This window comes from Hemitrygon akajei, chromosome 1 (assembly GCF_048418815.1).
Source record: "Hemitrygon akajei chromosome 1, sHemAka1.3, whole genome shotgun sequence".
Classification (NCBI taxonomy): domain Eukaryota; kingdom Metazoa; phylum Chordata; class Chondrichthyes; order Myliobatiformes; family Dasyatidae; genus Hemitrygon; species Hemitrygon akajei.
Genome location: NC_133124.1, coordinates 4,971,922 through 4,988,933, shown reverse-complemented (window position 1 = coordinate 4,988,933; position 17,012 = coordinate 4,971,922). Strand labels below are relative to the sequence as shown.

The 17,012-nt window shown below is 46.1% G+C and overlaps 1 protein-coding gene across 1 annotated transcript in view; it reads left to right on the top strand.

The window, feature by feature from the left end:
• LOC140713847 (neural-cadherin) overlaps positions 1-14,906 on the top strand; it is a 295,732-nt gene extending 280,826 nt beyond the window's left edge. Inside the window, exons 31-34 of the mRNA XM_073024473.1 lie at positions 484-664; positions 3,271-3,524; positions 9,270-9,424; positions 11,236-14,906. Coding sequence (XP_072880574.1) covers positions 484-664; positions 3,271-3,524; positions 9,270-9,424; positions 11,236-11,652 — 1,007 coding nt within the window. The 3' untranslated portion in view covers positions 11,653-14,906. The remainder of the gene's footprint in view (positions 1-483; positions 665-3,270; positions 3,525-9,269; positions 9,425-11,235) is intronic.
• Positions 14,907-17,012: the final 2,106 nt, after the last annotated feature.

Genomic DNA, 17,012 nt, shown 5'->3' with positions numbered 1-17,012 from the left:
TGCTCGTCTCTCAGCTGGACGGAGCCTATGGCCTGCAACTAGTGGACTGCTGGATCACCTGGTAGTGTGAACTTCAGTTCTGAATACTGTTTGCTCGCCTTTATTCATTGCACAATTTGTTCCTTTTTTTCTTTCTCTCTGCACGCTGGCTTGATTTAATGGGTTCTATTGGGGTTCTTCGTTTCATGGCTCTCTGTGAGAAGATGATTCTCGAGTTTGTATATTTACTTTGAGAATATAATGTACTTTGAACTTTGAAGGTCAAGCAGTTCCTATGGAGAGGAATAAACAGGTGACATTTCAGGATGTGACCCTTCAACAGGTCTCAGTCTGAAATGCTAACTGTTTATTCATCTCCGTAGATGCTGCCTGACCTGCTGAGTTCCTCCAGTATTTTGTGCGTGTGTTACTCTGGATTTCCAGCATCTGCATAATCTCTTGTGTTTATGGGAGTTAAGTTTGTTTCTCTTTGCTTGAATTTAGGCTGCATGCGTGACGTTCGTTTAAATGGTCACCTGTTGCCAATGGATGGAATGAATACAATATTAACTGCAACCCTGGATCGACGGGGTGTCACACGTGGCTGTCACTCGAACGCCTGTCGCAGTAGGCCCTGTTATATCCCCTTCTCCTGTGTAGATCTGTGGAGGAAACATGAGTGCAGGTAGGGGATTATCAGAAGTACACCTTCTGTGTAAGAATGGATTCGGGGGCATGAGACGTTCACCCACTTGTAACTGCCATTGCACAGTGGCCCTATTCCAGCAATGGCCCATACCCATGTCGGAATCAGAATCACTAGCGTATCTCGGGAAATATGTTGTTCTGTGGCAGCAGAACAGTGCGATACATTAAAAAATTGTTATAAGTGGCATTGGACAGATAAATAAATAAATGAATGGATGGATAAATAAATTTACTTATTGAGATAAAGGGCTCTTCCAGCCCTTTGAGCCAGACCACCCAGCAACCCAGGATTTAATCCCAGCCTAACCAATTAACCTAGCAACAGGGAAGTCTTTGGAGCACCGTGAGGAAACAATTGCAGTCATGGTGAGAAAGCACAGACTCCTTACAAGCAGCGGCGGGAATTGAACCCAGGTCACTGGTACTGTAAAGCTAACCACTATGCTGCCCAGCCACCCAGGATAATAATCAGAGTGCAGAAGACAACGAACTGTGCAAATACAGAGATAGATAGATAGATACTTTATTCATCCCCATGGGGAAATTCAACTTTTTTTCCAATGTCCCATACACTTGTTGTAGCAAAACTAATTACATACAATACTTAACTCAGTAAAAAATATGATATGCATCTAAATCACTATCTCAAAAAGCATTAATAATAGCTTTTAAAAAGTTCCTAAGTCCTGGCGGTAGAATTGTAAAGCCTAATGGCATTGGGGAGTATTGACCTCTTCATCCTGTCTGAGGAGCATTGCATCGACAGTAACCTGTCGCTGAAACTGCTTCTCTGTCTCTGGATGGTGCTATTTAGAGGATGTTCAGAGTTATCCATAATTGACCGTAGCCTACTCAGCGCCCTTCGCTCAGCTACCGATGTTAAACTCTCCAGTACTTTGCCCACGACAGAGCCCGCCTTCCTTACCAGCTTATTAAGACGTGAGGTGTCCCTCTTCTTAATGCTGCCTCCCCAACACGCCACCACAAAGAAGAGGGCGCTCTCCACAACTGACCTATAGAACATCTTCAGCATCTCACTACAGACATTGAATGACGCCAACCTTCTTAGGAAGTACAGAGAGAAAGAAACAGCAGTAATAAACAAATAAGCAGTAGGTATCAAGAACAAGGGTCTTTGAAAGCACTGCAGATTGCAGTGAGAGTAATTAGAAAGAGATAAATTTAGAAGTATTGTCCGCAGCCCGCAGAACTTCACCATGGTTCACGGCACCATCTTCATGGCAGAAGACAAGGAAACATTCTGGAACTATTGGAGGGCCACTGGTCTACTAAAATTTGACAATACATCACAGAAACCATCCTCCTCTCCCTGGACTCTGTCCACACCTCTCTCTGCTTCAGTAAAGCAGCCAGCATAATCCAAGACACCATGGACCCCGGGCATTTTCTCTTCTCTCTCTCCCTTTGACCAGAGGATACAAAAGGCTCAGGGACAGCTTCTTTCCCACTGATAGCAGCTCCATGTTGACAAATACAGTACTGTACTAGTCATAGGCACCCTAGCTATATACATGAATCAGTCATTATCATCATCATCATGTGCCGTGTCGTATGACATCATCATGATGTGCTGTGTCGTATGACATCATCATGATGTGCTGTGTGGTATGATATGGGCAATCATGATTGTTCTTGTCAAATTTTTCTCCAGAAGTGATTTGCCATTGGGCAGTGTCTTTACAAGACGGGTGACCCCAGCCATTATCGATACTCTTCAGAGATTGTCTGCTGGCATCAGTGGTCTTGTAGCCAGGACTTGTCATATGCACCAGCTGCTCATACAACCATCCCCCACCTGATCCATGGCTTCACGTGACCCTGATCGGGGGCTAAGCAGGTGCTACACCTTGCCCGTGACCTGCAGGCCAGCAGGGGTTAGGAGCACCTTACACCTCCTTTGGTAGAAATGTATCTCCACCTCGCTGCCCAACATGAATACACACACATAGATAAATAAATAGCTAGAAGATAAATAAATAATTGATAGACAGATAGTGTGAAAGTGGAAAAGCATCCTTTAACATAAAGGAATGGATTATCTTAACGTCTGTAAGAATGTAATGCATTTAAACATGATACACAGTGGAACCACCAGCTGCCAATGTTACTAAGTTAGTTTAGTACCAGGACAGAGTGAAAAGCTTGTCTTGTATTCTGTTGATACAGATCACATCATTACACAGTGCATTGAGGTAGTACAAGGAAAAATAAAAACAGAATGCAAAGCAAAGTGTAACAGCTACAGAGAAACTGAAGATCAGACAGACAATAAGATGCAAGGTCCTAACAAGATAGATTCTGAGGTCAAGCATCCACTTTATTCCATTAGGGAGCCATTCAATATTCTGACAGCAGTGGGGAGAAGCTGTCCTTGAGCCTGGTGGTACGAGCTTTCTACTCCCATTGGATGAGGGAAGAAGGGAGAATGCCAGTCGGACAGGTTCTCATTTTTGTCTCATTTTGAGCGCAGGTGTCCAGTCGGACAGGTTCTCATTTTTGTCTCATTTTGAGCGCAGGTGTCCAGTCGGACAGGTTCTCATTTTTGTCTCATTTTGAGCGCAGGTGTCCAGTCGGACAGGTGCCAGTGATCAGGAATGAAACAGGGTCCGAGGACTGTGTGACGTCACCGTGCGGAGCGTGGACGTGTTTCAATGGCGGCACGTGCATCACACGGGCCCCGCAGCAGTTTACGTGCCACTGCGCAGCGGGTTACGAAGGAGAGCACTGTGAGATCAGCATAATGACTTCGGGAATCACGGCAGCCCTGAATGTCAGCTCTCTCTTGCTCATCAGCATCTGCCTCACCCTCGTAATAGGTACTGCTTTAATTTGTCCCCTTGATATATCGTCAGGGTTTATCGGAACGGGGTTTATCATCAGTGACGGGGTTTATCGGAATGGGGTTTATCGTCAGTGACGGGGTTTATCGGAACGGGGTTTATCGTCAGTGACGGGGTTTATCAGAACGGGGTTTATCGTCAGTGACGGGGTTTATCGGAACGGGGTTTATCGTCAGTGACGGGGTTTATCGGAACGGGGTTTATCGTCAGTGACGGTGTTTATCAGAACGGGGTTTATCGTCAGTGACGGGGTTTATCGGAACGGGGTTTATCGTCAGTGACGGTGTTTATCGGAACGGGGTTTATCGTCAGTGACGGTGTTTTATCGGAATGGGGTTTATCGTCAGTGATGTTGTTTATTGGAACGGGGCTTATCGTCAGTGACGGTGTATATCGGAACGGGGTTTATCGTCAGGGTTTATCGGAACGGGGTTTATCGTTAGTGACGGGGTTTATTGGAATGGGGTTTATCGTCAGTGACGGTGTTTATCGGAACGGGGTTTATCGTTAGTGACGGTGTTTATTGGAACAGGGTTTATCGGAATGGGGCTTATCGTCAGTGACGGTGTTTATCGGAACGGGGTTTATCGTCAGTGACGGGGTTTATCAGAACGGGGTTTATCGTCAGTGACGGGGTTTATCGGAATGGGGTTTATCGTCAGTGACGGTGTTTATCGGAACGGGGTTTATCGTTAGTGACGGTGTTTATCGGAACGGGGTTTATCGTTAGTGACGGTGTTTATCAGAACGGGGTTTATCGTTAGTGATGGTGTTTATTGGAATGGGGCTTATCATCAGTGACGGGGTTTATCAGAACGGGGTTTATCGTCAGTGACGGGGTTTATCGGAATGAGGTTTATCGTCAGGGTTTATCAGAACGGGGTTTATCGTCAGTGACGGTGTTTATTGGAACGGGGTTTATCATCAGTGACGGGGTTTATCAGAACGGGGTTTATCGTCAGTGACGGGGTTTATTGGAATGGGGTTTATCATCAGTGACGGGGTTTATCGGAACGGGGCTTATCGTCAGTGACGGTGTTTATCGGAACGGGGTTTATCGTCAGTGACGGGGTTTATCGGAACGGGGTTTATCGTCAGTGACGGGGTTTATTGGAACGGGGTTTATCGTCAGTGACGGTGTTTATCAGAACGGGGTTTATCGTCAGTGACGGGGTTTATCGGAATGGGGTTTATCGTCAGTGACGGTGTTTATCGGAATGAGGTTTATCGTCAGTGACGGTGGTTTATCGGAATGGGGTTTATCGTCAGTGACGGTGTTTATCGGAACGGGGTTTATCGTCAGTGACGGTGTTTATCGGAATGAGGTTTATCGTCAGTGACGGTGTTTATCGGAATGGGGTTTATCGTCAGTGACGGTGTTTATCGGAACGGGGTTTATCGTCAGTGACGGTGTTTATCGGAATGAGGTTTATCGTCAGGGTTTATCGGAACGGGGCTTATCGTCAGTGACGGTGTTTATCGGAACGGGGTTTATCGTTAGTGACGGTGTTTATCGGAACGGGGTTTATCGTCAGTGACGGGGTTTATCGGAACGGGGTTTATCGTCAGTGACGGTGTTTATCGGAACGGGGTTTATCGTTAGTGACGGTGTTTATCGGAATGGGGTTTATCGTCAGTGACGGTGTTTATTGGAATGGGGTTTATCGTTAGTGACGGTGTTTATCGGAACGGGGTTTATCGTCAGTGACGGTGTTTATCGGAATGGGGTTTATCGTCAGTGACGGTGTTTATCGGAACGGGGTTTATCGTCAGTGACGGTGTTTATCGGAACGGGGCTTATCGTCAGTGACGGTGTTTATTGGAATGGGGTTTATCGTCAGTGACGGTGTTTATCGGAATGAGGTTTATCGTCAGTGACGGTGTTTATCGGAACGGGGTTTATCGTCAGTGACGGTGTTTATCGGAATGAGGTTTATCGTCAGTGACGGTGTTTATCGGAACGGGGTTTATCGTCAGTGACGGTGTTTATCGGAATGAGGTTTATCGTCAGTGACGGTGTTTATTGGAATGGGGTTTATCGTCAGTGACGGTGTTTATCGGAATGAGGTTTATCGTCAGTGACGGTGTTTATCGGAACGGGGTTTATCGTCAGTGACGGTGTTTATTGGAATGGGGTTTATCGTCAGTGACGGTGTTTATCGGAATGAGGTTTATCGTCAGTGACGGTGTTTATTGGAACAGGGTTTATCGTCAGTGACGGTGTTTATCGGAATGAGGTTTATCGTCAGTGACGGTGTTTTATCGGAATGGGGTTTATCGTCAGTGACGGTGTTTATCGGAATGAGGTTTATCGTCAGTGACGGTGTTTATCGGAACGGGGTTTATCGTCAGTGACGGTGTTTATTGGAACAGGGTTTATCGTCAGTGACGGTGTTTATCGGAATGGGGTTTATCGTCAGTGACGGTGTTTATCGGAATGGGGTTTATCGTCAGTGACGGTGTTTATCGGAATGAGGTTTATCGTCAGTGACGGTGTTTATTGGAATGTGGTTTATCGTTAGTGACGGGGTTTATCGGAATGGGGTTTATCGTCAGTGACGGGGTTTTATCGGAACGGGGTTTATCGTCAGTGACGGTGTTTATTGGAATGGGGTTTATCGTCAGTGACGGTGTTTATCGGAATGGGGTTTATCGTTAGTGACGGTGTTTATCGGAACGGGGTTTATCGTCAGTGACGGAGTTTATTGGAATGGGGTTTATCGTCAGTGACGGTGTTTATCGGAATGGGGTTTATCGTCAGTGACGGTGTTTATCGGAATGGGGTTTATCGTCAGTGACGGTGTTTATTGGAACAGGGTTTATCGTCAGTGACGGTGTTTATTGGAACGGGGTTTATCGTAGGTGACGGTGTTTATTGGAATGGGGTTTATCGTCAGTGACGGTGTTTATCGGAACGGGGTTTATCGTCAGTGACGGTGTTTTATCGGAACGGGGCTTATCGTCAGTGACGGTGTTTATTGGAATGGGGTTTATCGTTAGTGACGGGGTTTATCGGAACGGGGTTTATCGTCAGTGACGGTGTTTATCGGAACGGGGTTTATCGTTAGTGACGGTGTTTATCGGAACGGGGTTTATCGTTAGTGACAGTGTTTATTGGAATGGGGTTTATCGTCAGTGACGGTGTTTATTGGAATGGGGTTTATCGTCAGTGACGGTGTTTATCGGAACGGGGTTTATCGTCAGTGACGGTGTTTATTGGAACGGGGTTTATCGTCAGTGACTGTGTTTTATCGGAACGGGGCTTATCGTCAGTGACGGTGTTTATCGGAACGGGGTTTATCGTCAGTGACGGTGTTTATCGGAACGGGGTTTATCGTCAGTGACGGTGTTTTATCGGAACGGGGCTTATCGTCAGTGACGGTGTTTTATCGGAACGGGGCTTATCGTCAGTGACGGTGTTTATCGGAACGGGGCTTATCGTCAGTGACGGTGTTTATTGGAACGGGGTTTATCGTTAGTGATGGTGTTTATTGGAATGGGGCTTATCGTCAGTGACGGTGTTTATCGGAACGGGGTTTATCGTCAGTGACGGGGTTTATCGGAATGGGGTTTATCGTCAGTGACGGTGTTTATCGGAACGGGGTTTATCGTCAGTGACGGTGTTTATCGGAATGGGGCTTATCATCACTGTGGTGAAATTTGATGTTATGCATCAATCCAGTTCTGTTTTCCATCAATGGAGTAAATTTTTTCTCCACTGCTTCTTTTTCTATTAAACATTCTAGAATTTATCTTATTTAGAGATACCATAGTAACAGCACCTTCTGGCCCACCCAGTCTCTGTCACCCAATTACCCCCACGTGCTAATTCAGTTATTATTCCTCAGTCATCAGGCTCCTGAACCAGAGGGGATAACTTCACTCACCCCACCACTGAACTGTCCCCACAACCCATGGACTCACTTTCAAGGACTCTTCATCTCATGTTTTCGATATTCATTGCTTACAGGCCCTCTGCTGGTCGGGGTTGACCCTGGGGGTGGCATCCCAGCTGTCCACGTGAGACGTAAGCTATCATGTAACCCAGGGCACCACGATACGGAGAGCAAGCATGTTTTCTCAACATGAGGGGGACTACCTTCAGCCGGGAAGTGGTGAGTCTCTGGAATTCGTTACCTCAGGCAGCTGCAGAGGCCAAGTCATTGGATGTATTTGAGGCAGAAGTTGACAGATTCTTGATTAGTCGGGGCATGAAAGGATTCGGGGGGAAGGCAGGAGACTGGTGAGATTGAGGGAAATTGGATCAGCCATTATGAAACGGTGGAGCAGACTCGATGGGCCAAATGGCCTAATTCTGCTCCTATGTCTTATGGTCTTATGATATTATTCTCCTGCCTTCTCCTCAGATCCTTTTTACCCTGACTAATCAAGAACCTATTAACCTCCGCTTTAAGTATACCCTATCAATTGACCTCCACAGCCGTCTGTGGCAATGAATTTCACAGATTCACCACCCCCCCAGCTATTTATTTATTCAGAGAGATAGCACTGCCCAGCAACCCACTGATTTAATCCTAACCTAATCACAGGACAATTTACATTCTCCATTTAACCTACATACCAGTTCATTTTGGACTGTGAGAGGAAATGCACACGCACGCGGGAGGGAACATACAAACTTGCATACAGAGGACACCACAATTGAACTCTGACCCCTGAGCCGTAATCGCATCACGCAAGCCACTACACCACCGTGCGGCCCAAAAACTTCCCTGGCTAAAGAAATTCCTCCTCATCTCTGTTCAAAACGGATGCTCATCTATTCTGAGGCTGTGTCCTCTGGTCCTAAACTCCCCCACCACAGGAAACATCCTCTCCACATCCACTCTATCTGTGTCCTCTGGTCCTAGACTCCCCCACCACAGGAAACATCCTCTCCACATCCACTCTATCTGTGTCCTCTGGTCCTAGACTCCCCCACCACAGGAAACATCCTCTCCACATCCACTCAAAAGGATATTTAAAGTTCAAAGTAATATTTATTATCAAAGTACATTGGACCCAACATATTGATATGAAGGCACACCAGTGGCTCTACTTCATTAGGAACTTGAGGAGATTTGGTACGTCACCAAAGATGTACCGTGGAGAGCATCCTAACAGATTGCATCACCGTCTGGTATTGATGGGGGGCCACTACACAGGATCAGGAAAAACTTGTAAACTCGGTCAGCTCCATCTTAGACACCAGCCTCTCCAGCATCGAGAACATCTTCAGAAGGTGATGCCTCAAAAATACGACATCCATCATTAAGGTCCCCCATCACCCAGGACCTGTCCTCTTCTCATTGCTACCAACAGGGAGGAGGTACAGGAGCCTGAAGACACACACTCAACTTCTCCCCCTCCAACAGTAGATTTCTGAATGGTGTGAATACCACCTCACAATCTTTCATTTAAGTTTTATACACTGTGTAGTAGATTTCGTCTTATAGTTTAGAGTATATTTTATGAATAGCACTGTACTGCTGCCACAACTCAGCAAATTTCACAGCCTATTGTCTGTCAATGATAACAAGCCTGATTCTGATTACATTCTATGTTTTGAATCTCTATCATCAGCTTTGTTTTTTTAATAGCTTCATTTTCTTTAGGTTCTCTACAAAATATTGTTGTACCTTTTTCCGTGTTTGTGAAACAAAGCTAAGTTTCTGAGATTCAAGGTGATTGGAAGCCCATTGTACCTCTTTCATATTTCAGCTCTGGCGATTGGCCTCAGCGTGTGGGGCGTGTGTGGAAAAGCAAAGTTCCAGAAAGGAGGAGTGTACCACATTCCTGTGGAGCACGAGAGTTGGGAAGATATTCGGGAAAACATCCTGAATTATGACGAGGAGGGAGGTGGAGAACAAGACCAGGTATTCACACAAAATACCGGAGAAACTCAGCAGGTCAGGCAGCATCTATGGAAATGAATAAGCAGTCGATGTTTCAGGCCGAGACCCTTTATCGGGACTGGAGAGGAAGGGGGAAGGAGTCAGGGTAAGAAGGTGGGAGGGCGACAAGCTGGAAGGTAAAGCCAAGTGGGTCAGATGCAGTTACTCCAGATTCCAACGTACTCCAGCTTTAGAACAACGTACACAAATGACATCACATTTCATAACATTTGCTTTATAAAAGAACTCCCCATGGAAGTGGTTTTATATTTTATAATGTATTTATTCAGCGATATGTTGCAGAGTCGGCCCTTCCTGCCACACTGCCCCAGCAACCCCCAACAACCCTCGCCTGATCGCAGGACGATTTACAATGACCCATTAACCCACCAACTCGTACGTCTTTGGAATGTGGGAGGGATGCAGAGCACCAGGGAAAACCCACGCGGTCACGGGGAGAACAGAGAGCGCCAGAATTGAACTCCGAACTCCAGGCGCCCCGAGCTGTAATAGAGTCACACTAACCACTATGCTACCTGCTGACCTGCACGTCTTTGGACCGTGGGAGGAAACCGGAGCACCCGGAGGAAATCCACGCGGTCACAGGGAGAACGTACAAACTCCTCACAGACAGAGGCAGTTCAATTACACCCATGTGACCAATTAACCAACTAACCGGTGCATCTTTGGACTGTGGGAGGAAACTGGAGCACCCGGAGGAAATCCACGCGGTCACGGGGAGAACGTACAAACTCCTCACAGACAGAGGCAGGAATTTTCAGGAGGGTTGAGTGCCTTTACTCCTTGGTATTTATAGTTCAGTTCAGCTGATAGGTTTTAACATTCATTAATGCGCTGAAAGCAACAATCTTTAAAATTTATTTTTAATTATTTAGAAATACAGGGTCCTTGTGGCTCAACGAGCCCGCACCGTTCAATTACACCCATGTGACCAGTTAACCAACTAACCGGTGCATCTTTGGACTGTGGGGGAACCGGAGCGCCCGGAGGAAACCCACGCGGTCACGGGGAGAACGTACAAACTCCTCACAGACAGCGGTGGGAACTGAAACGTGATCTATGGCGCAGTGAGGTGTTACACTACCGTGCTGACCACATCAAACCTGCCGAAAAGCAGGCACTGCGTCTTCCGCAGAGTTGTAATTACAGACCCTTCTCACCGCCACCCTTTCCTACGGTTTCTTCCCGCAATCCGAAGCTGTAGGCCTTACGGTGGGAGTGAGGGTTAAAATGAGGAGAGTTTGACAGCTCAGTACTCGCTGGAGTTTAGAAAAATGAGGGAGGATCTCATTGAAACATATTGAATATTGAAAGGCCTCAACGGAGTGAATGTGGAGAGGACATTTCCTATAGTCGGGGTCAGGGCATAGCCTCAGAAAGAGGGACATCCATTTAGAACAAAAATGAGGAGAAATTTCTTTAGCCAGTGGCTGTGGAATTCATTGTCACAGTCAGCTTGGAGACCTTGTCATCTGCTACATTTAAAGCGGAGGTTGATAGGGTCTTGATTAGTATACGAGGGGAGTCAAAAGTTACGGGGCGAAGGCAGGAGAATGGGATTGAGAGTGATAATAACTCAACCATGATAGAATGGTAGAGCATACTCAATGGGCTGAATGGCCTAATTCTGCTCCTATGTCCTAAGTCATATGATCTAGGGTTAGTCCTCAGTCATTGACAGTTAATGACACAATTCATTGTTTAGTTCAACGTACATGTGACCAATCAAGCTAATCTTTAATTGAGTTAATGAAACTTTGAATCTTTTTTAGAATGGCTATGACATCAGTGAACTGAAGAAGCCTCTACGTGCCAGTCTGACGCAGTCTTCGTCAACAACATCTGCTCCTCTGGTAAAGGGCTTCGCTGATTCTCAGGAAGAGGGGCAACTCAGCTCAAGAACTCACACAAATGTCATTTTTTCTGAACCTCTTCAATATGGTGTCCCAGACTTCAAAAGCTACGTGTCCCAGATTATCTGGGATGCGGACAATGACCTGCGGGCGCTTCCGGAGGACACCGTGCACATTTACTGCTTCGAGGGGCAGGGCTCGCTGGCGGGGAGTCTGACCACTGTGAACACATCAAACTTTGAGGAAGACTTTGGTTCAGAATGTCTCAGTGACTGGGGCACAAAATTCTACAAACTGCAAGAACTCTGCTCCCAAAAGCAGAACAACGGTCTGTAGCAACGGAAAGATTGCGTAGGATTGCTGGGTCGTTTTGAAAACTCTGTGAGAAACCACCAGCAAAATAATGTGGTAATCTCATTTGAAAAAGTTTGTTTAAATAATCAAAGGAATGAAAATTTTTTTAAAAAAAGAACTACAGATGTTGGAAGCCTGGGATTAAAACAGAACATTCTAGAAGGAGGTCTTGGCAGCACAGGATAAATGTTCCAGATCAAAGACCACTCATTAGAATAAACACTCTCAAACTTCAATGTAAATGTATTAAACTACGTACAGGTCACCACTGAGATTCATTTTCTTGCAGGCATTCACAGTAAATGCAAAAAATGCAATAAGACCATACGACATAGGAGCAGAATTAGGCCATTCGGCCCATTGAGTCTGCTCCACCATTCCATCATGGCTGATCCAATTCCCTCTCAACCCCAATCTCCTGCTTTCTCCTCAAAACCTTTGACACCCGGACTAATCAAAACCTATCAACCTCCGTATTAAATACACCCAAAGATATGTCCTCCACAGCTGTCTGTGGCAAAGAGTTTCACAGACTCACCACCCTCTGGCAAAAGAAATTCCTCTTCATCCCTGTACTAAATGAACGTCCTCTATTCTGATGCTGTGCCCTCTGTTCCTAGACTCTCCCACCGTAGGAAACATCCTCTCCACATGCAGTGGAATCAGTGACAGGCCACTGACAACAGGGTGGACGGCATTTAAGAGAAGTTTGGTTAAGTGCATGGACGAGAGAGGTACGGAGGGCTCTGGTCCAGGTGCAGGTCGATGGGACTGGGCAGAATAACAGTTCAGCATGGACTAGATGGGCTGAAGGGCCTGTTTCTGTGCTGCGACTCTGTGGCATGAAGCTCTTACAATAAACACAAGAGATTCTGCAGATGCTGGAAACCCAGAGCAACCCACACACAGTGCTGGAGGAACTCAGCAGGTCAAAATTCAAAACTGTCAGTCAGTATGGATATGTCACCATAAACAAGCCTGAGAGTCCGTTTTGTGCAGGCAACAAAGGAACCCAATGAAAAACTACACACAAAGACTGACAGACAGCCCTCGGGCCTCCTCTCCTCGACTGCTAACTGCGGATGTGACACTGGCCATTTTGAAATGTCCACTTCCTTTACTCGCCCTAAGCAAGCCTTTGCAGAACACTTCGTAGTGACATGCTTTTCAATCACTGGTAGCCAGTCTGATGGCTTCCAGGCAGTCAACAATTGAACAAGGACGTGCCCATAGAGTTTCTCTCTTTGGATGTGATAGGGTCAAAGTTCAAAATAAATTTATCATCAAAGTGCATATATGTCACCATATACAACTCTGAGATTCATTTTCTTGTGGGCATACTCAGTATATTCATAATAGAATAACAACCACGGTAGAATCAGTGAAAGACCACATCAACTTGGCCGTTCAACCAGTGTGCAAAAGACAACAAACTGTGCAAATACAAAAAGAAAGAAATAATAAATAAATAAATATCGAGAACACGAGATGAAGAGTCCTTGAAAGTGAGTCAATAAGTTGTGGTAACAGTTCAGTGACGAGGCAAGTGAAGTTATCCTTTCTGGTTCAAGAGCCTGATGGTTGAGGGGTAATAACAGTTCCTGAAGCTGGTTCATTGTAACTGTGAACAGGATCAATGAAAAACTGTGCAAATGCAAATATAAATAAATAGCAATAAATAACCACAGCATGGTATAACAAGCTGAATCCTTAAAGTGAGATCATTAGTTGTAGGAACACCAGAAACAGAATGAGTGTAGTCATCCCCTTCTGTTCAAGATCCCGATAATTGAGGGGTAGTAACTGTTCTTGAACCTGGTGGTGCGAGACCTGAGGCTCTTGTACCTTCTACCTGATGGCAGCAGTGAGAAGAGAGTGTGGCCTGGGTGATGGGGGTCCCTGATGATGGATGCTGCTTTCCTGCGACAGCACTCCTCAAGTAGTCGAAGATGATAAGTACAAGAGATTCTGCAGATGCTGGAAACCCAGAGCTACACACACAAAATTCTGGAGGAACTCAACGTGTCAGGCAGCATCTATGGAAAATGAATAAAGAGTCGAAGATTCAGGCTGAGTCCTGATGTAGGGTCTTGGCAAGAAATGCCAACTGCTTATTCCTCTCCAAAAATGCTGCCTGACCTGTTACTGGTACAATGCACATTGTTCCAGCCAGTGATCTAGGTTGTCCGATATCACTGACAGTGCCATTTAAGTTATAACAATCTTCATGATGAAGTACAAATCGGTTATCCTAGTTGTTGTTCTGTTCTGTTTCATTACATCACCATGCATATTAACAAGAAAAGGCAAACATTCATTTTCACAGAATATGAGTCAGCCATCTTACACATCACAACTCACCACCATCAACTTTGCTGACGAGCATCTAGAACGTTAGAACCCAGAACAGCACCGGAACAGGCCCTTCAGCCCACAACATTGTGCTGAACCAACTAAATTGGAAATCAAATGGCCAACCAAACTAATCCCCTCTGCCTAAATAACGTCCATATCTCTCCATTTTCCTCCCATTCATGTGTCTACCAAAACGTCTCTTAAAGTTCCACATGTATCTGCCTCCACCACCACCCCAGGCAGGGCATTACAGGCACCAACCACTCTCTGTGTAAAAAACTTGCTCCTCACATCTACTTGAAATTACCCCCCTCACCTGAAATGGATGCCCTCTGGTATTAGACATTTCAACCCCCGGGAAAAAGATACTGTCTGTCCATTCTATCTATGCCTCTCATAATCTTATAAACCTGCACCAGATCTCTCCTTAGTCTCCACACCTCTGGGGAAAACAGCCCAAGTTTATCCAGCCTCTCCTGATAGCACATGCCCTCTGACCCAGGGGGCAGCCTGGTGAACCTCTTCTGCACCCCCTCCAAAGCCTCGACACCCTTCCTATAGCAGATCGGCCAGAACTGTATGCTATACTCCAGATGCTGCCTAACTAGAGTTTTATAAAGCTGCCGATTAACTTCCATCGAAAGTTATTATCTCTGAGAAAATCAGAATGAGTAATGTCCTCTTTGAAATGTTAAATTATTTTTGTACTATAGTAGTTGAAGTATTTCTTTTGAAATGTAAATATTCTGTGCATGAATGTCCTCTGTATTGAATTAGAATGGATTTGATTGTATTGTTTTTGTTACAGCTAACACTTTAATGCATGGTATTCTGACATCCTGTATATTTAATACACTGTTACTGAGATTCACTAACAGGAATATTAAGCCTTATCATGATCAGTTTTATTGTATCATATTAGAAAATCAAAGAGGATGCTGGATGGATGGGTGGGATCCTTTATAATACTAAGGGTCCTGCGTTTGCTGCGCTCCTGATAAATGCCCCCCATGGATGGTAGGAGGCCCCTATGATCCTCTCGGCTGTTTTCACAGTCCTCTGTAGGGACCTGGTCCGATGCTCCCATACCAGATGGAGATGCAACTTGTCAGGACACTCTCAATGGTTCTCCTATAAAATGCAGTTAAGATGGGGGGGGAGGGAACAGGGGCATTGCTTGCCTTGATCTTAGGAAATGGAGGCGCCGCTGTGTCTCCCAGGAACTTGGTGCACTTAACTCTCTCTACACAGGAGCCATGTATCCTCACAGGGCGATGGTTTATCTGCATCTTCCTGAAGTCCACAATGATTTCTGTTATCCTCTCCGTGATCAGGCTTAGATTGCCCCTCTCTCACCAATCCACCAGCCTCTCTATACGTCACCTTGTCATCGTTCTGGATAAGGCCAACCACTGTTGTGTCAGCCACAATCTGACGACACGGTTTGAGCTGGATCCTGTGACGCAGTCATGCATCAGCAGTGTGAACAGCAGCAGGATGAGCATAAAGCCCTGGGGGGCACCAGTGCTCAGCATAATGGGACGAGAGACATGACTGTGGCCTCATTGTTAAGGAGTCCAGTATCCAGTCGCAGAGCAGATGTTGAGACCCAGCAACAACAGGTTCCCCACTAGCTGCTAGGGTACGAAGGTGTTGAATGCCAAACTGAAATCTACAAACAGCACTCTGACATATGAAACCCCATTTTCCAGGAGGGACTGGACAGAGTGGAGGGCAGAGGCTATTGCATCACCAATGGATCGATTTGAGCGACAAGTGAGCTGGAAGGGGTCCAGGGTAGCTGGAAGAAAAGCTTTAATGTGCTCCATGACCAGCTGCTCAAAGCATTTCATAATGGTTGATGCTAATGCCACCGGACGATAGTCATTTAGGCAGGTTACTGACACCTTCTTTGGCATTGGAATGATGGCTGCCTCCTTGAAAACCGAGGAGACGGAGGAATGTTCCAGAGAGTTGCTGAATATATTCGACAGCTGGGCTGTGCAGTCTTACAGAACCCAACCTGTATATTATCGGGCCCCACAGCTTTGCGTGGGTTGACTCTGGCCAGGGTCTACCTCACCTCAGCCTCAACCAACGGCCGTAGAAGACATTCAGCCTCTCAGGGAGTGAAGCATCCTGGTCACTGGCACGTAGGGTGGACTTGCAGTCTGTAATCGTCTGAATTCTCTGCCACATGTGCCCCATGCCTCTGGTATCACAGAAGTGGCTGTAAATTCTCTGAAAGTGCTCTCATTTTGCCTTCCTGATGGAGCAGGAAAGCACAGTTCTTGCTTCCCTGAGCTGTCACATCCCCCAATCTAAAGGCCTCATAAAAACATTGAAAACCTACAGCACAATACAGGCCCTTCAGCCCACAATGCTATGCTGAACATGTACTTACTTTAGAAATGACCTAGGGTTACCTATAGCCCTCTATTTTTCTAAGCTCCATGTACCTGTCCAGAGTGTTGGCGCATGGCCAAGTGGTTAAGGCGTTCGTCTAGTGATCTGAAGGTCGCTAGTTCGCGCCTTGGCTGAGGCTGCGTGTGTGGCCTTGAGCAAGGCACTTAACCACACATTACTCTGCAACAAGCTTTATGGGTCCTAATGCCCTTCCTTTGGACAACATCGGTGGTGTGGAGACGGGAGACTTGCAGCTTGGGCAACTGCTGGTCTTCCGTAAAAAAAAACCTGCACCCTGAAAACTTTCCAAGGCGCAAATCCATGGTCTATCGAGGCCTACTCCTACTACCTATCCGGAAGTCAAAAGTGTCCCTCCTCACTTTGGTACGAGGGGGTAGGGCCTAAACCCAGGCCTGATTGAGGTCAAGACGCAAATTAGCAATGGGATCTAAGCCCAGAAATGGAGGATATTCCATCTCATTATGGACCATCTGGGTTGCCAGGGTACCAGGACCAGTCTACACATCCCTGTCCTTTCAAACAAGGGCCAAGAGGCTGAAATTTCAACCAAGGTGAGCAGA